Source organism: Gadus chalcogrammus, chromosome 11 (genome assembly GCF_026213295.1).
Source record: "Gadus chalcogrammus isolate NIFS_2021 chromosome 11, NIFS_Gcha_1.0, whole genome shotgun sequence".
NCBI lineage: Eukaryota > Metazoa > Chordata > Actinopteri > Gadiformes > Gadidae > Gadus > Gadus chalcogrammus.
The window spans coordinates 19,047,512-19,074,146 of NC_079422.1; the positions used below are offsets into that span (position 1 = coordinate 19,047,512).

General features: G+C 47.1%; 1 protein-coding gene across 1 annotated transcript in view; it reads left to right on the top strand.

Moving 5' to 3' along the window:
* Positions 1 to 26,635, top strand: part of triob (trio Rho guanine nucleotide exchange factor b) — a 133,567-nt gene that overhangs the window by 87,082 nt on the left and 19,850 nt on the right. Inside the window, exons 25-38 of the mRNA XM_056602816.1 lie at positions 1,353 to 1,475; positions 2,554 to 2,748; positions 3,514 to 3,629; positions 5,321 to 5,387; positions 6,011 to 6,120; positions 6,568 to 6,637; positions 6,873 to 6,962; positions 7,306 to 7,398; positions 7,889 to 8,000; positions 9,040 to 9,230; positions 9,564 to 9,665; positions 11,536 to 11,675; positions 12,421 to 12,520; positions 17,035 to 17,320. Of these exons, the coding sequence (XP_056458791.1) occupies positions 1,353 to 1,475; positions 2,554 to 2,748; positions 3,514 to 3,629; positions 5,321 to 5,387; positions 6,011 to 6,120; positions 6,568 to 6,637; positions 6,873 to 6,962; positions 7,306 to 7,398; positions 7,889 to 8,000; positions 9,040 to 9,230; positions 9,564 to 9,665; positions 11,536 to 11,675; positions 12,421 to 12,520; positions 17,035 to 17,320 (1,795 nt within the window). The remainder of the gene's footprint in view (positions 1 to 1,352; positions 1,476 to 2,553; positions 2,749 to 3,513; positions 3,630 to 5,320; positions 5,388 to 6,010; positions 6,121 to 6,567; positions 6,638 to 6,872; positions 6,963 to 7,305; positions 7,399 to 7,888; positions 8,001 to 9,039; positions 9,231 to 9,563; positions 9,666 to 11,535; positions 11,676 to 12,420; positions 12,521 to 17,034; positions 17,321 to 26,635) is intronic.

Consider the following 26,635-nt stretch of genomic DNA (forward strand, 5'->3'; position numbering starts at 1 on the left):
CCCCCTTCGTCTTCCGTAGCGTTTGTTTTCGACCCGCGTCGGGCCTTCCATACTACATGTAATGATGCGGTGTGCAAAGTGTATGAGAAGCCACGCAGACCGCCCGACAGGGAGGGACGAGCTCCGCAAACACTGTCTGAAGCTGCTGTGATTACACACCATAGATATGTCAACGCTCTGCTTATTACAGAGCACTCTCTGGAATATGCATCCCCCCCCCCCCCCCCACCTCCCAAACCTGCAATATGTCCCCCAAAAGAAAACACAACATGGGAAAGAACGCTTCTGTCCCAAAAGCCTGTCTATTGTATGTTGAGTGATGCCCCTCGCATTTTAGATGCGAGGGACTCAAGGTATGGAGGTAAACTAATGGATGTTATGTTGCTTGATGAATTCAGGTGCACCTTAAAAAGCTTTTATTTTCAGGCACCTGAGCACTAATCAGAAAAGTATCTGAAAGAATTAAATCCTACTTATGGTCGGGTTAGTGTGTTTCCCAGACTTTTTGAATTTGTCAAATCCAAATTGTTTGTCAATGGATTTATTTTCTAAAATTGGGTCGGCGGTATCCATCTGAATCACACCAGCTGTAAAAAGGGAGGAATAAAGTCTGGGATGGTGAAACATCGGGTAGTTTGCTCCCTCTAGTGGCCCAAACGCAGTACTGCGCAGGCACCTTGGAACTCACAGCAACCAATCACATTTTGTCAGGGTTTCTAGGACATGGCTATTCTAGGGATATCCAGGTTTTACCCCCAGGGCCCAAAGTTCTTGCTTGTCCTCTCTTCCTCCCTGTGTTTGATTGGTCTCTTTATGTCAGTGCCATCCAATAAGTCACTCACCTGTTGCCCCACATAGGAAGTGGAGCACACTGCGCTGAAAACAAGGACAATAATAATAATAGGGCAATGAGTGGGTAATCGGATAAAATAATATGCTGATTGAGTTTTTCATCGATGTCATACTCCATAGCCTTAGGGTCTCACAGTTTTAGGGGGAAATTACAAATAGCAGTGTGTGCTGAAATCCATTTTTCCCTGCCTGCAGATTTTTCTCGATTTCGGGCCTATATTTGCCTGAGAGAGAGTTTTCTTCTGCTAGCGAACAACTTCTAAATCATTCCAAAATTTGCTGCAACTCATTTTTATTCAGCAGATTCAGCATTCATTCAGCAGATGCTTTAATCCAGCGCATCACTTTCAATACTTTTTTGGGCTTCCACAATGAAGAAACTCTTTGTTTTCTTTATTGTGTGATAAATAATTTCCCTCGCTGTAAAGGGTTAAACAGGTGAATGTATGAACCATCTCACACCCCCCCCCCACCCTCCTTCTCTCTCCCTTGGCCCGCAGGCACTGGAGTGGATCCACGACACGGGAGACTTCTACCTGTCCACACACACCTCCACGGGCTCCAGCATCCACCACACCCAGGAGCTGCTCAAAGAGCACGAGGACTTCCAGATCACCGCCAAGGTGTGTGTGTGTGTGTGTGTGTGTGTGTGTGTGTGTGTGTGTGTGTGTGTGTGTGTGTGTGTGTGTGTGTGTGTGTGTGTGTGTGTGTGTGTGTGTGTGTGTGTGTGTGTGTGTGTGAGTTTGCCCAGATCACAGCCAAGGTGTGTGTGTGTGTGTGCGTGTGTGTGTGTTTGCGTGTGCGTGGCTGTGTGGTTAATCGTCTCCATGTCAGCCAAAATAAATCCAACCTGTGTCCACCTGAGTGGCGCATTGGCAGCGTTCGTTCATACGCTCGTATCACAGTGTGTTTGTAAAGTGCGTGCTGTTCACAGTAAGAACCGTTTGTTGAGTTTGTGTGTCCCATGTCAGTGCATTGTGCGCCACGCAGGAGCATTGTGTTGAGACTGGCCCATTTGGTTCAGCCTTCCACCCTCTGGCCCCGTCCCGGGGCGGGCTGTATTGTCCGGCCCCACCGCTGTTTGTATGCCACTGTGTTATAATAGAAAGATCTATTGTACTTCTCCCTGTAACCAAACCAAACGTTAACCCTGTCTGTGTGTCTGTCTCTCTCCCCTCTCTCTCCCTCTCTCTCCCTCTCTCTGTATCTCTCTACCTTTTGTTAACCCATCTCCCTGCTTCTCTCTCTCTCTCTCTCTCTCTCTCTCTCTCTCTCTCTCTCTCTCTCTCTCTCTCTCTTCTTTTTTTGTCTCACTGCTATGCCTTCACTTTGTACCACCGTTCCTCTCTCTCTCTCTCTCTCTCTCTCTCTCTCTCTCTGTCTCTGTCTCTCTCTCTCTCTCTCTCTCTCTCTCTCTCTCTCTCTCTCTCTGTCTCTCTCTCTCTCTCTGTGTCTCTTTCTCTCTCTCTCTCTCTCTGTGTCTCCTCTTTTTTCGTCTCACTGCTATGCCAACACTTTGTACCACCATTCCTCTCTCTATCTGTCTCTGTCTGTGCCTCTCTCTCTCACTCTCTCTCTCTCTCTCTCTCTCTCTCTCTCTCTCTCTCTCTCTGTCTGTGCCTCTCTCTCTCTCTCTCTCCCTCTCCCTCTCGTTCTCTGCGTTGCGTGTCTATGTCTCTTGCCGACGTGGGCCGCCCACAGCAAACCAAAGAGCGCGTGAAGCTGTTGATCCAGCTGGCCGACGGCTTCTGCGACAAGGGCCACGCCCACGCGGTGGAGATCAAGAAATGGGTGGCGTCCGTCGATAAGCGCTACCGGGACTTCTCCATGCGCATGGACAAGTACCGGGGCTGTTTGGAGTCAGCTCTCGGCATCTCCTCAGACTCCAACAAGGCTGTGAGTCCCTCCGTCCCCCCCCCCCCCCCCCCCCCCCCCCCCCCCCCACTGCCTCCCTTTAGCTGTTTTATTTGTGTTTCTGTCTTTTGTTTATGTTTGTCAGTTGAACGGGAAGGTAACTCCTAAATCACTTTTTTAGGTTTGGTTTGGTTTCTCGCCACGTTTTGGGGAACGTTACCTTTTCCGTTTCCTGTAGAACGTCATAGACAAGGACAATACTAATACGTTTGATATGTATAGCGCCTCATTCGATCTTAATAAGAACGTATATAAGTAAAAAGTTATATGGTATGTACAAGAGTTCTACTAATTAAACACTTTTGTGAGAACAGGATTGTTCTCCTACTTTAAAACAGATGTTTACTTCCACCTTATTATATATGTACACATAAATCTCATATGTTATTATTCTGAATGTAAATTCAAATGTTGTGCATTTTATTATAGTGATTCATACTTTATTATTATCCCTATTCATTGCAATGTTTCCTTTTTATAATGCTGCTCTGACAACCAAATCTCCTATCGGGATGATTATAGTATTGATCCATAGCCAACTCTTAAACCGGTGTTACACTAGCGTATTACAATAACCGATCACTGATTGCACGCAACCCACCAAAGCATCTTGTTCATTCAACCGTTAATTCAGAACACAAAGTAAAAAATATACGATGACCATCCAAACCATAATCGTATTTGGTCCTCACACACAAGCTTGGATTCCCATTGCCCCGTGGTGGCTGTTTCCCCCTCCGTCCGCAGAGTAAAGACCTCCAGCTGGACATCATTCCCGCCAGCGCCCCGGGGTCAGAGGTCAAACTAAGGGACGCTGCCCACGACCTCAACGAGGAGAAGAGGAAGTCCGCCCGCAGGAAAGAGTGCGTAACGCAGCGGTCACACACACAAGTGCACTTGCACGTTCTCACGTGCACTCACGCACACACACACTCACGTGCACGCGCACATTCCCACGTGCACTCACACACACACACTCACGTGCACTCGCACGCAATCGCACACACTCGCACGCAATCACGTACACTCGCATGCACTCAGACACGCTCAGGTGTACTCACACACACACTCTGGTGCACTCACACACAGTCATGCACTCTCACGTGCACTCTCACGTGCACTCACACCGTTCTCATGTGCACTCACCTACACTCACACACACTCACATGCACTCATATACGCTCACGTGCACTCACACCGTTCTCATGTACTCACACACTCTCGTGCACTCACACACAGTCATGCACTCTCACGTGCACTCACACCGTTCTCATGTGCACTCACACACACTCACATGCACTCACATGCACTCATATACGCTCACGTGCACTCGCACACACTCTCAGGTGCACTCATACACACTCATGCACACTCACGTGCACTAACACCGATCTCAAGTGCACTCACACACACTCGCATGCACTCCCGCACACACTCGCGTGCAATCACTCAACACCTTAAGGGAACTCTCACAGTGTTCTTGTTTGTATATATTACCAATTATAATTAGGATTCGGTAGTTTCCTTACTGTCCAACACCACCTTCAAAAGAACAACTTTAGAATCAATTAATTAAGAATTAGCCATATAGGACGACTCTTCCTTGAACTCATTTTACCGTACCCTTGGGGCTCATATCTCATTCAAACAGCCTTTCAATTCACACTTCCAGGGATCACTGATATTATCAATGTAATTACTTCATAAGCGTCTCTCCCGTCCCTCAGTAGACGAACGACGACTGGTGTTCTCGCTGGCTTTCCAAAGTGCTAAACCGAGACTCTACTGCATTGTTTACCTCATTAGGACCACAGAAAGTGTGAATGTGCCTGTGCGGATCAGAGCCTCACACAGATTCCTCCCTGTTATCAATTTGAATGTTTTCCTTTCCCTTGTTCAGAGTCCATCAAACAAAACTCAAACACACACATACACCCGGTACCGCCAGCGTGTGTGTGTGTGTGTGTGTGTGTGTGTGTGTGTGTGTGTGTGTGTGTGTGTGTGTGTGTGTGTGTGTGTGTGTGTGTGTGTGTGTGTGTGTTTGTTTGGCGGACATAATCAGCTCTGCAGTCGCCCTTTACAAAACACAGCACAACGACGGGAGGGCGAGATAATGAGGTTGAACGAGGCTGGGCTGCTGTTGTGTACGCGGGCGGCGTCGACGCTGCTGATCTGCCCACTCCTCCCCCCCCCCCCCCCAGACCATTATCTCCTTCTTCTCTTCGTTTTCTATCTTTGCTGCTGTGTAAAGGGAATCCTAAGCAGGTTAAGTTACCTTTGGAGAATACGGCGCCATTGCACCGACTGAATGCAACGCCTGCCTGAGTCGTGTTTCTTACAAAACGGAGGCTTACTCTGTGGATACACGGATGTAAACGGGGAGTAAATGTGTGGATATTCAATTAGAGTCGTGACTGGTTGAATCGCTGTTTTGTGGTTGATAATTCAAAATGGAGCTTGGCACACATTTTTGTGTGAATATGGATTTCTGTTTGCGAATGGAGCGCTTTGAGGGAGGTCTTTGTGGGCTCTAACAATGTGGCGGTCTTTTCAGGTTCATCATGGCAGAGCTTATCCAAACAGAGAAGACCTACGTCAGAGACCTACGGGAGTGCATGGATGTGAGCGGCGCGCCAATCTCCGCCGCAAACACACAAACACACCAGAGAAACACACGCATGGGGCCAGAACAAAGCAGCCAAATCCCCATCAGCTCAACGAATTAACCACCCTACTAAACAAAACACACAGAAAAAGTAGACAAATATTTAGGGGGAATTAAGATTTTGCAATAATATCCGGCTCGCTGTATATTATCCCACTTACACCATTGTTACTTACGAAAATCAATCAATCATTTGAAACAAAATATAACAAAGAATCTTTACATTGATTTAAAAAGCACTTAATGCAATGTGAAATGAATGAAAAAAGTCTGTTTGCATATACGTTTGGAAATAGTGTCCATAGCAACGGCTGGTTATTTATAGCAGCGGTCTGTACCGAATTAACCGACCGCCTAATGCCCTTTTGACCAAGCAGATCAAGTATTTGGCAAAGCAATAATGCATGCAAGTAATAGATATGTAATACAGTTGTTGAACATAAATCCCCAAAACATGTTTTTCTAATCATCACCCTATCTTACATTTTTATATACTATCCTCATTAAATTGTCCACAAGGACTACAAAGATGTCGGACCGTTGAATGCTAACGGTTGTCCTCTTCTTCCTGGTGTCCAGACGTACCTGTGGGAGATGACCAGTGGTGTAGAGGAGATCCCACCAGGGATTATCAACAAGGAGCACATCATCTTCGGCAACATGCAGGACCTCTACGAATTCCACCACAAGTCAGTAGAAACGGCCGCTTAACTAAAGACGATTTCGCAGACCCTTGACTACAACTGTCGTCATAGTGTGGGCTGTGCCGCATAATTAGTTTTAATGTTTCAAGTGTCTGAACAGTGAAGTCGTTTTTACTCCTTCTAAATGCCATAACTCTGGCATAAGGCAGATGAGTCATCAGCCACATTAGTCACAGACATATGTAACGTCATTTTAATTTTGATTAGCATTTAGACTAGAATAGAAAAGTTTAAAAACTCAATGCAATGAAGAACACTCCTAAAAGATTAAAATTAAAATCCATAATTAATTTTCAGCTCTGAGTTCGCCAGAAATCCAGAAATTCAGTTTTGTCCTCCCAGTCCTATGTGTCAGACACTCCTCCTAAATATTTACAAAAGGAAATACCGATTGACCTGATATACTATGTTTGTTTCCTTTTATTCCTACAGTATCTTCCTCAAGGAGTTGGAGAAATATGAGCAGCTTCCAGAAGATGTGGGCCATTGCTTCGTCACCTGGGTAACAGAGCAATTCTCTCCATGAACCAAACCCTCGTAGTCCTATTCTGTTCTTAAAAAATGCTGACACTTCTGAAACCCATCGAAAGATGTACGGTTTACCTTTGACAGGGAACATAAGTTAACTGCTCATCTGTTACATGATACAGCTTGTCTTTTTAACTCAATGTCTGCATTCCTCAATTGATGTACTGTGTATTGAAAGTTCGATTCTCTCATGTCTACCCTCTGCCCAGGCGGACAAGTTCCAGATGTACGTCAACTACTGTAAGAACAAGCCCGACTCCACCCAGCTCATCCTGGAACACGCAGGGCCCTATTTTGACGTAAGTGACCGACTAGTCATAGACAAAACTAAAGAAAGGCTGTTGGAGCTAAATCGAGAAACACAGGTTAAAGTTTGCCTCACAAAGCACTTAACTCCTTCTGCGGAAGGCTTCCGTTGCGTAGCAATTATTAATCATAGCTCTGTAAATGCCAACGAACAGGAGTTCTGCGGTGCATTAGCGCATGAATAGCATATTTTTGTGTTGCTAGATCCTTTTGTAGGGTGGCTGGTCCTATTCCTTGAATTATTATTAGCATTATTTCACACTTCTTCTTATGTAGTCTTATTCGGTGAAATGCGCTTTCTTTCTCTTTATGTTTCGGGGCGGGTGACTGGAACAGGAGATCCAGCAGAGGCACAGACTCGCAAACTCCATCTCGTCTTACCTCATCAAACCAGTGCAGAGGATCACCAAGTACCAGCTGCTGCTCAAGGTATGGACCAGGAACGCAACGCTAGAAACACAGCTGCGAAAAACGTAACAAAGCGGAGGCGCCATCGCCGAATAGAGATCCGTCTGCCATTTTGTTGATTACTTTTACATTTAAGGGCATTTGGCAGACGCTTTTATCCAAAGCGTCCTTGCAATAACTACATTAGTCAGAAGAAAGAGTAACCATACACATCTGTACAGCAAGGATGTTCATAAAACCAAGTGAAAAGCAATAACAATTGTTAGATTAACCCATTCCCCATATACAACAAAGACAGCTGGGATAAGACGATACACAATGCTAAATTATATTCTTAAGTGCAAGGACGTTGATGAATGTTGTTGACGTCGATGTCGATAACAAAGAAAAAAAAGGGCAACAAGGGAAAGCCGACTACTTTATTCATCGGGCAGTGCAACATTCGTACTCAAATGTTGTAAAAAAAGGAAAGTGTACAACAACGTCTGCTTGCCTGTGTTCCGCGTGCTAGGAGCTCTTGACCTGCTGCGAGGAGGGGAAGGGGGAGATCAAGGACGGCCTGGAGGTGATGCTCAGCGTCCCCAAGAGAGCCAACGACGCCATGCACCTCTCCATGCTGGACGGTGGGTGCTTCACCTCCACCTCGCCCCCCGCCGTCAGCGAGGTGGTGGGCGGAGGATATACATAACAACACGCACATACGCTCTCGAGGCCGTGGAGATGGAACAAACCTGGCGACGGTACCCACGCAACCATCCCCGCGGCTGGGGTTGTCATCACCGTCACAAACCCCACGCAAGCACACACACACACACACAAAAACATACATACACAGAACACACACACACACACACACACACACACCACACATATGCACACACACACCACACATACGCACATACAGAAAACACACACACAAAAATATCTTGAGGATTGAGACATGAAAATGGTCAGTTTTCTGTCAAATTTCATAAATTTCATAATGGATAAATACAATAAAACGGCAGAGAAAAGAAGCATGGCCAAATCGCAAATTAAAGGCTTGATCATTTGTCTTATAAAATGGTTATTAAAAGCTTAATTGAAGAGATAGGTTTTTAACTGGCGCTTAAAGATGTTTTTCTAAACTTGCCTCTGTGATGTCCTGAGGTAACCTATTCCATGGTGAGAAGGACTTTGAGGTGATTCTGAACCACACGGGGAGCCAGAGCAGAGCCGTTAATGCTGGTTGAAATGCTCTCTGCTCTTTGTTTTGTCAGAAGCCTAGCAGCAGAGTTCTGAATTAGTCTGAGCCTCTATGCAGTCTGAGCCTCTCTACAGAAATCATGGCACTGTGTCTCAGATTAAAGGAGGATTTCTTGGTCCCCTTGCTAACATTGGATGTCAAACTTCATCTAAACGTTTTTCAAGGTTAATCCCTAACATTATGTATGTATGCATTTATTTAGTTTCATCTTAGTTTAGTTTCTAAGTTTTGCTTCTAGTTTTAAATAAGTTTGTTTCAACATCACCTTCATATTCATTTTCTGTTTTTGAAAATTGTTTTTCTTTAATGTAATTTGTGTGAATCGGACAAGCATTGACCTGTTTGTGTGTGTGCGTGGGTGCGTGTTTGTGTGTGTCTATGTGTGTGCGTGTCTTTCCCGCCTTGTCCCGCCGCAGGCTTCGACGGGAACATCGACTCCCAGGGAGAGCTGATCCTGCAGGAGTCCTTCCAGGTGTGGGACCCCAAGACCCTGATCCGCAAAGGCCGCGAGCGCCACCTCTTCCTGTTCGAGATGTCCCTGGTCTTCAGCAAGGAGGTCAAGGACTCCAACGGACACAGCAAATACCTCTACAAGAGCAAGATGTTTGTACGTTGAAAGCTCTCTTGGAAATGATGCTCTATGAGATCAGGCGAACCGGTGCGTTTGGTAGTTTGACCCTTCCTATTGAGGTGTTTGGCGTGTCACGTCAAAAGGTTTGCTCTGTTACACGCTGCTGCGCTTGAAACACTGAAGTAGCTGCAAATAAACGAAAAAACCAAAGTAAGTGTCAGAATGACAACTGAGCCAAAGTGAAGTTGCTCTTGTTTCCAGCCTGTGGATGGAGCAGGAATCCTGGCTCGTAGTTCAGTACGCTACGTTATCATGGCTACGTTGTGAATCGGTTTCTAACCCTGTTTCGTCCAATCCACCCGACCGCAGACTTCCGAGCTGGGAGTGACAGAGCACGTGGAGGGGGACCCCTGCAAGTTCGCTCTCTGGGTGGGAAGGACCCCCACCTCCGACAACAAGATCGTGCTCAAGGTACGACCCGACATGACAACCTGTATCACAAGCATGGCAGGCACAGAAAAATATTTAAGGGGAAAATGTCTTATTTCCTTAGATCACAGGTTTTCCAAGTTAACATGGCAGAGGATTGCCATGCAGGATAACTTAATTACCCAAGCAGGATTACCATTTTCCCATAATTCGTGTGTTTAATACAGCATCAGAGCTCCTATTGTGTCTTACGTGTTCCATCTATTGGTTTTACCCCTTTTTTCCTGGGGTTTTGTGGATTTCTTTTGCGGTAGGATATTGTCATCTAGGTTTTATTCAGGGTTTCCATTCATGAATCTGACCCGTGTGATCGCAATGTCCTCTCTGGGTTTTAATTTCCTGTTCCTTTTGCTGCAGAGAACTGATGTTTCATAGCTTCACTCATAGTTGTTCAAGTGCGCCCTCTCATCACTGCTGCATTGTTTGGAGAAAGCTTCACTTCCCCCACCAAATCCTCCACATTGTCTCTGGGAGACGTCAACTTTTGTTCCTGCTACTTTGTTCACAGTACACAGTCTTGGCATAGCAATCGCTGGGTCAGGACACCAAGCTCATCCATAACACTCATGATACACATGCACAAACACATACACACGCACACAAACACACACACACACACACACACACAACCACACTCACACAGACACAGACACATTTAAAACCACGCACACACACACACACTAACTCACCTTTACATTCTCACACAGGCACACACACACACACACGCATGCATGCATGCACACGCACACACATGCACAACCGAACACGCATACAAGTGTACACACAGACGCACGCACGCACGCACGCACGCATGCACGCACGCACACGCACACTCACTGTGCATCTGTGTCTCAGGGCTCACGTTGGTTTGTGTACGCGTGGGTGAATGTTTGTATACGTGGTGTGTGCTTAATAAAAAAAACAAGCGTTGATATGCTTGAGACCCTTCCTGCCCTCTAGCCGGCGGTCTTATATAAGCCGCGATGGCTATCCTAATTTGACTGTTGCATAACGCCACGGCCTTGGCGCCGCTGGTTGCTATGCGAAGTAGCGTCAGTAGTAAAGGGAACCCGGTCTAACGCTAATTAGACAACTCAACTCACATATCGCCTCTCAGAGTTATAAACATCACGGCGCCCCCCAGGTCGTTAATTTCCCCACCTGCCTTTATGCCAGTCGCTCATATAGTCTCATCAGGTCTAAGCTGTGCGATGGCGACTGAGGAAGTGAGTCACTTTATCCACAGCTACAGCAATAAAGATATATAGACAGCCAGCACAACCACAAGATGCTGGGGAAGGAGCCAACAGCACAAAACGGACAGGTGCTAGATTCCCCTCCACAGCTGTCCCTTTCACAATAAGAGCGTCACAGCATCACCGACTCCTATGGGTGACGGGGCCGTCGAACAGGGAGATGGGTTTAAACGAAACACCATGGAGAGTGTTAGACATTGTAAGATTCCCCTCCGAAGCTGTCCCTTTCACAATAAGAGCGTCTCAGCATCACCGACTCATATGGATGACGGGCCGTAGCGTAGGACAGGGAGAGGATTCAAACGAAACACCATGTCAAGTGTTAGACACTGATTCCCCCTCCAAAGCTGTCCCTTTCACAATAAGAGCGTCACAGCATCACAGACTCCTATCAGTGAAGGCATCGTCGGACAGGGGGAGATGGTTAAAACAAAACACCCTGGAGAGCATTAGACAACGATTCCCCCTCCACAGCTGTCCCTTTCACAATAAGAGCGCAGCAGCATCAACAGTCAGGATTCAGAATGTATGTACGAGTAGGACGCTGAGGATGCAGATCCTAGTACAGTCCTAACGGCGTCTGTTCCCGCCCACAGGCTTCCAGCATCGAGAACAAGCAGGACTGGATCAAACACATCCGGGAGGTGATCCAGGAGCGAACCATCCACCTGCGGGGGGCGCTGAAGGAGCCCATCCACATGCCCAAGGCCACCACGACCAAACACAAAGGCAGACGGTACGGACCCCCCCCACCCCTCCCCTCCCCCCCCACCCTCTCCACTCGGGCATCGTGGGAAAAATCCTAGTGATCCATACACACACTTAAGAAGACAGCATTCAGACAGAAGGATATGCTACTCAGAAAGTCAAGGCTAAAATATTTGTTAGCATTTGGTATCGTGCACATTTATGTCGCTTAATTGTTATTTTTAATTTAGCAAATAAATATGACTGAGGATGATGATGACGATGATGATGGGGGGGGAGATGATGATGATGGCAATGGTGATGATGATGATGATGATGATGGCGATGGTGATGATTGTGATGATGATGATGATGGTGGTGGTGGTGGTGGTGGGGAGGATGATGATGATGATGATGGCGATGATGATGATGATGATGATGATGATGATGATGATGATGATGATGATGATGATGGTGATGATGATGATGATGGCGATGGTGATGATGATGATGATGATGATGGTGGTGGTGGTGGTGGGGGAGATGATGGTGATGGCAAGGGTGATGATGATGATGATGGCGATGGTGATGATTGTGATGATGATGATGATGGTGGTGGTGGTGGTGGGGAGGATGAGGATGATGATGATGATGATGATGGCGATGGTGATGATGATGATGGCGATGATGATGATGATGATGGTGGTGGTGGTGGTGGTGAGGATGAGGATGATGATGATGAAGGAGCTCATTGCTCTCCTCGCCCTGACCCCCTGACTCTGGTCCCCCAGCAGGGATGGAGAGGATCTGGACAGCCAGGGCGACGCCAGCAGCCAGCCAGACACCATCTCCATCGCCTCGCGCACCTCCCAGAACACCCTGGACAGCGACAAGGTAGGACACACACGCACACATGTACACGCGTGCACGCACACAGACACACACGCACACACACGCACACTCACACACACTCACTCACTCACTCACTCACTCACTCACTCACTCACTCACTCACTCACAACCACATACATAGTAACAGACACATTTATACACACACAGACACAGAGACATACAGACAAAGAGAAACTCACACACACACAAACAAACACACCACACACACAAATACACACACACACACACACACACACCACACACACAAATACACACACACACACACACACACACACACACACACACACAGACATAGATACACACATACACACACATAGGTACACACAGTAAGAGACACACACATACAAACCCACAGTAGATTGCAGTTGTCACATTTCCACGCCTCAGAAAGATCAATTTTTGTCGCTACCGCCACAAAATGACAAAAACGAAGTGGTGAGTGTGGGGAAAACCATCTCACTGCACCCACTCATCTATCCTCCATGGTTTGGTGTTCTCTTCCTAATCACTGACTGGCAGGTGAACAGCAAGAGCTGAGATCCACTGCTACAAATCCATCTGCTTGTGTAACTGTCGGTGTGTGTTAGTGTTAATGCGTCGATTCTGGCTCATCCACACCAAGTGTGTGTCTGTGTACGTGTTTGTGTCTGTCTGTGTGTATGTATATATATATATATATATCGATGTGTGTGTGCGTGTGTGTGTGTGTATATACGTGTGTGTGTATATGTTTGGGTCTGTCTCTATGTATGTGTATATATATATATATATATATATATATCGATGTGTGTGTGTGTTGTGCATGTGTGTGTGTTTGTATATATGTCTGTGTGTATATACGTGTGTGTGTATATGTTTGTGTCTGTCTCTATGTATGTATATATATATATAGATGTGTGTGTGTGTGTGTGTGTGTGTGTGTGTTGTGCATGTGTGTGTGTTTGTATATATGTCTGTGTGTGTATATACGTGTGTGTGTATACGTTTGTGTCTGTCTCTATGTATGTGTATATATATATATATCGATGTGTGTGTGTGTGTGTGTGTGTGTGTGTGTGTGTGTGTGTGTGTGTGTGTGTGTGTGTGTGTGTGTGTGTGTGTGTGTGTGTGTGTGTGTGTGTGTGTGTGTGTGTGTGTATATACGTGTGTGTGTATATGTTTGTGTGCGTGGCCCTAACAGCACAGAATGTCCACCCCCATACATTCTGACGAAGTGACGATGAAAGGCCGCAACCGAAACATTCCCAGACAAAATCAATGTGTCACAAGCTAGTATCCTCTTCTATCTACCACCTTTTCTGTGATCTCCAAACACATCTAAACACAGCTCGGCCCCGTCTCTCGATCGGGAATAAAGCTTATTTTTTGGTAACCGGTCAGTGTGAAAAGAGAAGCAAACACAGACATGGGAACAGTCTGGGATGGTAGCTTTTCAACACAAACTGAGCCATCGCTCACACCTGCTGTAGTGAAAACATCGGTTTGAACTTATTGATAAACCATACTTATTCTTAAAAAATCCTTATTCTCAAACCACCCTTATCGATAAACAATCCTCATTGTAAACCCATCCTTAATGTTAACCCATCCTTATTGATAATTCATCCTTAATGATAAACCATCTATATTGTTGAAACCTCCATATTGTACCATTACTTTGAAAAGACCTGAATCCCCCATGACAGACCGGACGCTGTTTGGTTGGCTATTAGCATGCGAGTCGTGGATGAGAAGTGAATCGGCAGAGTGCACACTTGTCGCACTATTGCTGAGTGCCCCTGTTGGCCATGGATGCCTGATTGTGTGCAGGAGGACAGTTAATTTTCCACACACACACACACACACACACACACACACACACACACACACACACACACACACACACACACACACACACACACACACACACACACACACACACACACACACACACACACACACACACACACACACACACACACACACACACACACATATTACCCTCTGAAAGCGGCCTCTTTGAGCATGAACCGAGAATAAACGAGTGAGCGTTTATGAAAGGTTTTTGTGTGTGCGTGTCTATGTGTGAGAGTTTGCGTGTGTATATGTGTGAGTTGGTGTGTACGTGTGTGGGTGTGTATGTAGGTGTGTGTGTGAGTGAGAGAATGTTTGTGTACATGTGTTTGGCTGTGTTTGTATACATGTGTACAAGTGTGCTTGTGTGTGTATATGTGTGTGTGTGTATATGTGTGTGTGTGTGTGTGTGTTTCCTGGCTTGGTGACTGACGTGTGAGTGTCTGAGGCGGCAGCCTCCCACACTATCTCGCTCACAGGAAGCACGCCGTCTGCCCTTCTACATGGGAGACACAGAGACACAGAGAGAGAGCAGTCAGCTAGCTGCACACAGCGATACCCATGCAGGAGAAGGCTTCACTTTGAATTCTTGAATGATTTCAAATTTTTATGTTTCTTATTTTTTGCTATTTTCTTCTGCCTACTTGATGAGGAGGAGGAGTCACTCATAGTAATGAATTGGATGTGGACGACGAACGGCCCCGCCTGGGAAGTGTTCAGGAAGTGAACCGCTAACTTTACTCAGAGGGCTATCATTAGATTCACGGGCAGACTCATCGCAGACTATTCCTGCAACGAAGTGTGTTTCTCTACCAATCCAGTCTCTAGTATCAGGTGCCTTTTTTTTTTTATTCACCTTTCATCTTTTAAATATATTTTCGAAGGCTATTTCACAAGCTTCAGATTGTTTCGTTTAGCATATTGGAGAAGAGTTGGTAGTTGTTGGTAGTTGTTGCCGGGGAAACGCTCAAGCAGCCTTTAGAATCCAGGCAGCATGAGGGAGTGGAGAACAGAGCAGGGACCGGAGGAGAACAGCTTCCGACCTGTTTCTCATCTCCTTTGTTCACTGGCGTCACCGTACTACCAACGGGTATGTTACAATATGTAATAACACGTCTGTATACCTCTACATCTTTCTCTCTCTCTGTCCTGTCTCTGTGTCTCACTCTCTGTCTCTCTCTGTTTCTGTCTCTGTCTCTTTCTCTGTCTCTCTCTCTGTCTCTCTCTGTTTCTGTCTCTGTCTCTTTCTCTGTCTCTCTCTCTGTCTTTCTCTATGTCCCTGTCTCTGTCTCTGTCTCTGTCTCTCTCTCTGTCTCTCTCTATGTCCCTGTCTCTGTCTCTGTCTCTCTGTTTCTATCCCTGTCAATGTCTCTGTCTCACTCTCTCACCCTCTAACTATGATGAATCGTATTATATATATAGTTAAAGTTGTTCCTACTAGCGTTGTTTGAATAAAGGATCCTCAAACAGGATATCTTTTGCATCTATAAAATGACCCCCAGTTGACATGGGAAGATATATATTATACAGGGATTATTATAAAGATTATTATAACTTGGAACTATATTTTTAACCAGAAGCATTATTTTTTTGTATATTGAAGTTTATTTTAGCGTTTATTGACACATTCATTAGCAATGCTGAGCCGAAGCTGAGCGTCTATACATAGTATCCCGATGGCACTTAGAGCGTATGTCACCTGCGCAAGTGATGCAGATCTATTCCTGAAGGAGGGAGGGCGGGAGGGAGGGTGGGAGGGCGGGAGGGAGGGAGAGAGAGAGGAGAGAGAGGAAGAGTGGTTAACGTTAACAACCGGAAGGGATTGCATCATATGTGACACTTTGAAGGAGAAGAGATGATTGAGGGTCGGGTGCCGCGTGGCGACGTGACGTACGTCAAGCCCATTTACCTCACCGGCATCGTCATAGAAACGAGAAACTGTCCGGTCCTCTTGGATCCATCCTCCCTGTGACGTAGAGCCTACTGTGTCTCCCGGTCACAATGAGTGTGTTTAGCTGCGTGGGGGTCTGAGTCACAGCCGCTGGTTACTGGTTGATGGACGGGACACCATACTACGACTGCTGAGGAAGCTCTGGCATGGACCCGTCCCTCTAATGTTATCAGAGTGACGCGTGTCTGATGTGGTGCGTGTGTGTATTTGTGTGTGTGTCTGTGTGTGTGTGTGCGTGTGTGTGTTGGTTGGATGGCTAAATGATTATTGACCGTGTGCCGTTTCTTATCAAGCTTCTGTGCAATTTAAAAATTCACACAAAACCGTCTCAGCCGTTTCCCCCCTCCCTCTCTCTCTCTCTGTCTCTCTCTCTCTCTCTCTCTCTCTCTCTCTCTCTCTCTCTCTCTCTCTCTCTCTCTCTCTCTCTCTCTGTCTCTCTCTCTGTCTCTGTCTCTGTCTCTGTCTCTGTCTCTCTCTCTCTCTCTCTCTCTCTCTCTCTCTCTCTCTCTCTCTCTCTCTCTCTCTCTCTCTCTCTCTCTCTCAATTCAATAAAAAAAGCTCTCTTGGCAAGAGCAAACAATATTCATGTTGCCATAGCAGGTGAACAATAAAGGAGTCAAATTACAAAACGTTAAATACAAAAATAGATCATATTATAAATTTGCACAATATAGATATTATAAATCAAAAATCTCCCCCCCTTCTCCCACAGCTGTCGGGCGGCTGCGAGCTCACCGTGGTCATCCACGACTTCCTGGCGGGCCACGGCGGCCACGGGGCCCACGGGGCCCACGGGGGCCACAGCGGCGGGCTGGAGCTGACGGTGCGGCGCGGCCAGACGGTGGAGGTGCTGGAGCGCTGCCACGACAAGCCCGACTGGTGCCTGGTGCGGACCACCGACCGCTCGCCCGCCCTGGAGGGCCTGGTGCCCTGCGCCATGCTCTGCATCGCCCACTCCCGCTCCTCCATGGAGATGGAGGGCATCTTCAACCACAAAGGTAGGGGGGGAAGACACACACAGATGCACGCGCACACATATACACACACACACACACACACACACACAGACATGCTCTGCATCGCCCACTCCCGCTCCTCCTTGGAGATGGAGGGCATCTTCAACAACAAAGGTAAGACATGCACACAGACGCACACGCACACGCACACGCACACGCACACGCGTACATGTTCACACACAAACACACACAAATATAAACACACACACACACAGCGACGCAGCTGCGTCGCCGTGTGTGTGTGTGTTTATATTTGTGTGCTGTGTGCTGTGATTGGTCCGCTTACTTAAACCCGACGCAGAACCATAATAGTTCAGGCCTGCGTCGAAGCGTCTGCGTGGTCATTGTGTTGCGTGAACGTGGAACCATAATCAGCCCTTCAGTATAGTATTCTTGTGTTGTCGAAAAAAAACGGTTGTTGTAACCGGCAGGAAGCCAGTATTTTCCTTGTTCGATTGGTTGCATCTCGAGGGGGTTGTAATTCCCCCCGGCGGCCCTATTTGTTCTGTGACATCGTCTGAGACAGTCATAGCAGACAGTTGCTTGAGAAAGTGAGTCGCAGTCCCTAGAGAGAGGTTGCTACGCGACAGTGGATCACCCGCCTGGATCCACACACACTGCATTTACAGTTTGCCTTCTTTTTTTTTTTACTTTTTACTTTCCGAGCCATTCGTTAGACACAGAGCCCATACAGCCCGCATTAAACGTTTATTCTAACCCCCACCCCATTCAAGGTATATCCCTTTGGCTGCGCTCGACATTTTAAGAATTACAGATGTCCCAAACGCAACTATTACGCAACCAAGAGTGGAGGTGTTGTCGCCTCACAGATGGACTGCGTGTTGGCTTAGCGTGTAACACTTGTGAACACTGCCAGTATGCTGAGCACGCTGTTGTCGCTCACAGCATCGTCCACAACAACGACTAGCACAGCCAAAAAACACTGTGGAGCAGGTGCGTGTGTCACTCTTCATATACTCTCTCCGACTTCACGCATCAACATCTACTTCACTTACACTTCTCCACCAGAATGTGGAATCAGTCAAGGTCCCCTGCAGAAAAAACCCAGACAAAATCTTCCTTTGTTGGGTCTTGGCAGAGAGATCATAAAAATAGGCTTGTATCCCCCCCCCCCTCTCTTCCCAGCACAGCCCTCCGCACCCTTCACCTCCCTGTCATTAGGGGGGGGCATATATGCCGTGTGCATCCCGTTGCCCGGGGTGATAAACAAACACAACAATTTGGCTCAGCCTCCTTGGTAGATGAGGAGGGAGAGGTTGAGATTGCAGGAACAAGCTGGAAAGCACCTCGAGAGCCGGGTTTCTTAGTTCTCTCTTGTTTTCTCCAAACTGCTTTTTTTCCCCAGCATGCCAGTTCCAGTCAGGAGAAAGGCCAGAAGGTGTTTCCGAGATACATCTTTTTAAAAAACAAAATTACGTTTGATTTGCGCTTCAGCCCCGTCACAATAAGAGCGTGGCATGCAATAGGCTGCGTGTGTCCGTGTGTCTTTCTGTTTGTTCAGCACTTTGTCAAGAATTTTTAGGGGGTATTCGAGCCAGGGCTACAAACAGCTTCCTCACAACGGGGGTGGGGGGGGGGTAGGTTGTTGCTAGGGATGAGCTCGGGAAGAGGTCAAAGGTGAAGCATGTCTTTTATGCTTACTTTTAAATACAGTTTTTGTGTTGGGGCTTTTTTCTTCAAAACAAAAGCGCGGGGATTTTGGATTAGCCAGACACCATGCTTCAGTGGCTGAGCATGGGGGCTTTTATTTTGTGTCGTATAAAGGGGCCTTTCTAGGGAGACTGGGGTCTTCCTGGAGTTTCTTCAGGTCCTGCTGGGTTGCTGCAGGAACATATTGTGTAACAGGGCAGTGAGACCGTGCGATACTTGGACAAGGGGGGATTCCATACAAACAATAGGACGGAATTACATCATTCACAGTTATTCCTCTAGTCTCACATCCAATCTCTGAGGACAAAATCAATTTATCCAACAAAATCAATCATTTTGTTGGATAAATCTTATGTTTACTCAATAGGATTTCTTCATGAGGCTTTTAGCCAACGGTTGATACCAGGCTTTTTGAAACACATTTTAGGCAATAGCGTGTGGGAAAACATTTTGGATAAGTATAATATGCAAATTCAACATTATATAAGCTAACCCAGCAATTTTAAGTGCTAGGCACTTGTTTCCATGAACATTTTTACTGTACCGAAGGCGATGTATTGTGTGTCTTTCTTCTGACAAATGTACTTACTGTAAATCGCTTTGGATGAAAGCGTCTGCTTAATGCCCTAAATGTAAAATGTAAATGTGATTGTAATATTATATTATATTTAGGTGATCCCATGTCATGCATGCCTGGCCCTGCGTGAGTTCTGGTCTATCTCCAGTCTACTAAAATGGTTAGGGTTAGGGTTAGGTCTGGTTACTTAGAGATAGAAGGAAATGATTCAGAAGTGACTTCCATCCAGTCCACTTATCAGTTGAACTCTCCTCCTCTATCTTCTCTCTCGCTGACATTGAACACACAAGTCTCTCTCCTGCAGCTTTCACCGGCTATTCATTTGTGCAAGGATGTGCTGTGTGTGTGTGTGTGTGTGTGTATGTATGTATGTATGTATGTGTGTGTGTGTGTGTGTGTGTGTGTGTGTGTGTGTGTATGTATGTATGTATGTATGTGTGTGTGTGTGTGTGTGTGTGTGTGTGTGTGTGTGTGTGTGTGTGTGTGTGTGTGTGTGTGTGTGTGTGTGTGTGTGTGTGTGTGTGTGTGTGTGTGTGTGTGCGTGCGTGCGTGCGTGCGTGCGTGCGTGCGTGCGTGCGTGCGTGCGTGCGTGCGTGCGTGCGTGCGTGCGTGCGTGCGTGCGTGCGTGCGTGCGTGCGTGCGTGCGTGCGTGCGTGCGTGCGTGCGTGCGTGCGTGCGTGCGTGCGTGCGTGCGTGCGTGCGTGCGTGCGTGCGTGCGTGCGTGCGTGCGTGCGTGCGTGCGTGCGTGCGTGCGTGCGTGCGTGCGTGCGTGCGTGCGTGCGTGCGTGCGTGCGTGCGTGCGTGCGTGCGTGCGTGCGTGCGTGCGTGCGTGCGTGCGTGCGTGCGTGCGTGCGTGCGTGCGTGCGTGCGTGCGTGCGTGCGTGCGTGCGTGCGTGCGTGCGTGCGTGCGTGCGTGCGTGCGTGCGTGCGTGCGTGCGTGCGTGCGTGCGTGCGTGCGTGCGTGCGTGCGTGCGTGCGTGCGTGCGTGCGTGCGTGCGTGTGAGTGTGAGAGTGCGCATGCAGAAGTATGATGGTGTACGTGTGAGTTTTGGCTTTTGCTTTGGAAAAACTCAAGGCGAAAGACATAAACACACACAAACACACACACACACACGCAGTCTGGATAGTTTAACAGGGATATCTGTGTGTTCATAGGAAACTGTCAGGATACATTTTTTTGCATTTCTTCTTTCACCTCTCCAAAGATCTCTAAATAGATGCAGATCATAAATTGGCAAAGATTATCAACCTCCGCCTGTTATTGCCTTCATAAAAACATAAAGCAGAGCAAGATTTTCTATCATAATGTGATCCCAGAGTGGCAGCATGTTCCGCCTTTCATAACCCAAAATACACAGAAAATAAGGCAAACAGCAAGCCTGTAATATGCGGTCACCTACGCAAACTGAGTGGGTGCTTCTACAAAGAGTAATACGGTCGAACCGGCAGGCAAGTTTTTCAAAGGTTTTCACAGGAACGGCCAAGAAAGAGTGGAGCCTTGCCCAACACCATAAGAGCAGCCCACTCACCGTGAACAGGGAGAATGACGGGGGGTGGGGAGGGAGGGAGGGAGGGAGGGAGGGATTGACACAGCAAGAGAGAGAGAGAGAAAGGGAGGGAGAAAGAGAGGGAACAACCCACTACTAACGCTGCAGTGGACGTTTATCTTTCAAAGACCGCAGAAAAGCCTAAGAACACACACACGCGTACACACGCACACAACTCTTGACCGAGGAGAGACGGGGATAGGCAGCGTCTACAGACCCGCCCCTTTTCTGTTCATTTCTTTCCAACATCTCCTGCACGCAGCTGGAAAGACGGAGGTGACAGTCTTGTCTTTTGAGATTCAGAAGTTCACTCGTGGGTCCGGCCGGAAGGATGCTTTGAAGGTCCAAGCTGCTCTGCGTATCACCGGTCCGCTTGTTGAGTTGTTTCGGTATTGTTTTAATCCTGAGGGGATTGGATTGTTGTAATTGTTTTGCGCGGAGGGGCTTGGCCCATGGCATCGAATCCTTGGCGACTTTCAGTTCACTGTGCAGCATGGATTCCAACCGGGGGGGACACTCGGACAACTGCAAGTTCTGGCTGCTGGATCTGGGTAGGTTGGCTCCGTCAACACCTGCAGTACACACAGAGAGAGAGAGAGAGAGAGAGAGAGAGAGAGAGACGCACACACGCACGCACGGGTCCTATCCAGGATAAACACACTATTAGAACAATGTGTTGGTCACTGTGTTCCTTTGAATCGTTCTTACAGTTAGAGAAGTGGGAATCTTATCGATTAAACCTTCTTCCTTCCCCCTTCGAGTGTTGTTTCAGAGCGGTTTTCTAAAGTAATCACAAGCAGGATGGAGAGGTCGTTCACAAGCTCGGCAGCCGAGAAACATGAGTTTGCAAAAATTAGTTTTTTTCACTACGCGACTGTCCTTGAGGTTTTACATGCATAACAACAGCTCTTGTGTTCTTGTGTTCAACATGTGTTTTATTGTTTAGAGAAAGGTCTCCATGGATCATGGGTGTACCATGTAGGAGCAATTCCACAAAGTAAATTAATTCAGCGTCTGCGGCAAAATGGGATATTTAATCCCGATGAGTGTCACAGTAACTAGATGAGGTGGATTATTATGTATAGATTATGTATAGATTAGATTTGGATGCGGGGTAATCTGGGCGCAGATGGTCCAACGCCTGTGGAAACAAAGAACCAGATAGAAGTGGAGATAAAGGAAATTATATTAAATGGTTTGCATCCAATTTGCATTTGATGGAATTGCTTCATTGAGAAAAAATGATAGACAAGCCTCACAAATAAGAAAAGGTGTCGGAAATAGTGGTAGTAGGAACAGTATAAATACGTTTTACTTCTGCAGCGGTCTGAGAGTTGAAACGTGTCTGAGAATGCCTTGAAGAGATGATGGAGTGAACCCTGGTGAGGTTGATGACAACTGACGGGTCGGTTGGCTCTACCACTGTCCTGCTGTCTGTCTGGGACACACCCATCTCAGCATAGTCCACATTCTGGAGACCGCCCACCGTCTCCGCCCCCTGAGACTGCACACACACACGCTTCGAACCCCTGCACCCTGTCTAAGCAAGCACACACACGTGCGCACATGAATGCATGCACGCATACACGCACACATGCACACACACATCAACGCACAGAGACACACACTCACACCACACACACTCACACGTTGTCACACAGACACACGTTGTCACACAGACATATGCATGCACAGAAGCACACACACATACACAGACACACGCACGCACACCACAAACATGCATGCACCGACACACAAATGCCCAAACAAACCTAAAAACAAACCAAACAATCTAGCCCCACATGAGCCAAACCTCCCAAGACAGATTTGTGTCTCCGTGTTGGGAGTTGTTTGTTTTACCCACTCAAGGGTATAATTTGGGCAACACACATGCGCACACACGCACACACACACACACCTACAAACACGCACATACACACCAGTACACACCACAAACACATGCATGCACACAGACACCTACAAACACGTACAGACACACACCTAAACACACACACACAGCAAAAGTTCAGCCCAGTCAAGCCACAGACTCACATCCCTATATACCCACAAACACGTAGACAAACATACACTTTACGTAAGTCCCCCGTCCCCCCTCCCAAACCCAGAACAATAGAGCAGCGAGGGGCTGGTCCCGGGGTTAGCTTCAGAAGAGTTACGACATGTTATTGCCAGACGGTGGCAGCAACAGTAGCTAACATGTGACCAATGTTAGCATCTATAGCCTGTGTCAACATTGGTCGGATCCGCATATAGAGCGTTTCCAGGGAGACACGGGTAGTGCCTCCTGTTTCACACGATGTATAGTTAGTTATCACGTCAAGACATGTGAAGATGATACGCACAGGCTCTGCTGCACGTATCAGGATCTACAGTAATATCCTGATTTATTCGCCGGAGCCAACTTTTGGTGGGCGAGGTGGAGCTGGGGTGCTGCCAACGTCTCAAATATATTCTGATATCATAGCAGGGCAATGCCGCAGCTACCCAGGGCCAGAGATCTGTCCAATAAAATAATTGAAACAAAGGAAAATGTTGCCGAGTATTTTGTGCAGTTCTTACACGGGGAAATAATAAATCATCTGTTTAAATAATCATAATCTGATGTCTAGCTTGATTGGGTCTCTAGATGATGGCTATTATAATATTGTAAGACACGAAAACAGTTGTACTGTTGCACATTTCACAAAACTAGTTTTTCTTTTGATTTACTGGCTTGTGATCGTGTACAGTATTTGAATTTCAGCGCTGTCATTTCAGCCAGTTAGTCCCCTCTATCAGTTTCCCTTGAGACCCCCAAACGCACTCCAGCTGTCCCCTGGGGTGTCTCTATGATAAACCACCCCCCCCCCCTGCCCATCCCGCAGGGCCAGGGGGCAAAAGTCCTGACCTCGTCTGCGTGGACTTAAGTTCTCTTTACAAGTCTTTGTGTGTCTCTGTGCAAGCATGCATGACCAACACATATGTTAGCGTGTGCATTTGTGTCTGGGTCTGAGCCTATGTGTGCATATGTGTGTTGTTGTTTTACACTACAGAGGAATGTGTCAAGGCACCCACCTCCCTCTCCCCCGCGTCATTACACCTCACCGCTAACAAGACACGCTAGCGGCTAGCTCCTCATTAGCAGCCTTTCCGTTGCTAGCACATTGGATGCACATCAGACACTGCCAACGTGATGTGGAATTGTGGTCATCTTAAATCCTTTCATGGATTTATAGGTGCGCTATTCTCCTCCAACTGTTATCGGACTGATCAGCGGGTGTAAGACTAACCAATCAAACATTAGAAGCCGCTGCTTTTTTAATTAGAAATGTACAACTGACTGTATCCAAGGGGAGCCTGTTTGAGCTTGGCAGTAGATGATCAGCTAATACAGCTTGTTCAATCAGAAATGTACAACTGACTGTATACAAGGAGATACCATCTGAGTTTGGCAATAGCCTGTGTGCCATTAAAAATTGCACTTCTTTAAATAGAGATGTGCAACTGTATTTATACAAGGGGATCCTCTCTGAGTTTTGCCGTAGACGGTCAGCCATTAAAACTGGCCCTTTTTTAATTAGGAATGTACTACTGACTTTATCCAAGGGGATTCTATTTGTGTTTCGCAATGGGGCTTGTTTAGCGGTAGCAGCAGGCTAGCACAGCAGGGCGTTTGGAGGTCTTTAGAATTGTAGTTTCTGAGGATCTTCACTAAATGAAGTCAGAGCTGTTTCCAATATGCTTTAGTATCTGTGTTAACATCGCCTCTTGGTTACCAAAGTCCTAAACTAATATAGTTTGTGTTTGATGGCGTTTTACGTCCCCCCCCCCCTCATATCCTAAACCCCGGCAGACTCACTTGAAAGGCCTTGAGTGCCTTTTGGCCGTGGCCCCGGCTTCTGTATAAAAGCGCTCTTGGCAGCCTTCAGGATTTCATTGAGCCGTCGCTTTCAATATAGCAGACGTACACTTGGCACCGGGCCGTGGTACCGCCGTCTATACGAGAGGCTGTGGGCTGCCGCAGAATCGGCCCCTCTGCCACGAACATATCACGCTTCACGGCCGTCAACACACTCTTGGGGAAATGTCAAGCACTAGGTATTATGCGCTTTATTTTATTGTAATGTTTTTTTTGATGGTGTTGTCGGTTGAGGAGCTGTGAGGTACGTGTTATTCCGAGGGGTAGGCAATGGAAACACAACAAACACATTCAAGACGCCAGGCTAGTGTCAGTTATGTAAAATGGCTGCAATTTCCGGTGGATGATAATAGCGCGTGAATCAGCCGGGGACAGCAGTAATGTTACCGTGTAACAAAAAGCTAACTTCACCCACTATTTAGCTCCCGTTCCGGGCAGCGTCGCCCCTCGCTGTGTCACCCCCTTCCCAACACTTACAAACCAAGATTGAGATGTTGATATATTTAAATCAGGGCTCGGAGAACCTCGGCCCTAATGGAGGCTGTTGCCTCTTCAGTACGGGCGTCCTTGACTAAAACACTGCAGATCTACACTGGAATGACTGACGAGGAACTAATGAATCACAGGTTAGCGTTTAGCCACAGCAGCTGGGGGCACTCTTGTTTTCTGTGACGCCGCTTTTTTCTTTACTTATCCGTTTATCATCGCCCCCACGATACAAAGCTTTGCGAGAGATGTTTCCACAGATCCCCAGTGGGGCCTGCCCGCCTCTGCCGGTTGGCCGGACGGCAGGGTATATGTTTGTGTCCCCGATAGAGGGATTGGTTTGGTTTGAACCCCACCCAGGCAACGCAGGAGTTTGAGTTTCTAGGAGGTGAATGTTTTTTGGTGGACTCGTGTGGTTTAGAAGGGAGAGCGCTCAGATGCCTCAGATCAGAGCCGTTAAATGAAGTATCTGGGAGAGCTTAAGTTTATGAGCTTTTAATACTGTTCTGCTAACTTAAGAAGCCTCCCCCCCCCCCACACACACACACACACAGACACACACACACACACACACACACACACACACACACACACACACACACACACACACACACACACACACACACACACACACACACACACACACACACTCACCCCTCCTTCAGACGAAATTCTCTAGGGGAAAGGGATAGAAGTGAGATTTTTGTGTTACACTGCCAATATATTCTGTGACTCGGCTCAGGGGAGAGAGGATGTGAATGCCTTAATCAGTCACTTTCTTGCTCATTGGATCAGTCATAGTCTGCAGAGTCTTCGCTACATTCCAAAAGGATGTCTTGGCGTAACATTAACGCATACCTTCAATCCTGGCATGTCTTGGGTGTTTAGGTGCCGCTGGGTTTAAGATGAGGACAACCGGAAACCAATTTTCATATCGTAGAAGGGGACGTCTTACACAGTGTGTTTCGTTGCCGGTCTCTGTTTCGGGCGTGTGTTCCCTGGGGTGTGTTTTCAAACGCTTGTTTTTATACACCCTTCTGGAAGTGTTTTGCAGAATGTTCTTTAGTATGAGGACATCATCTCTGGAGAATCTCTCT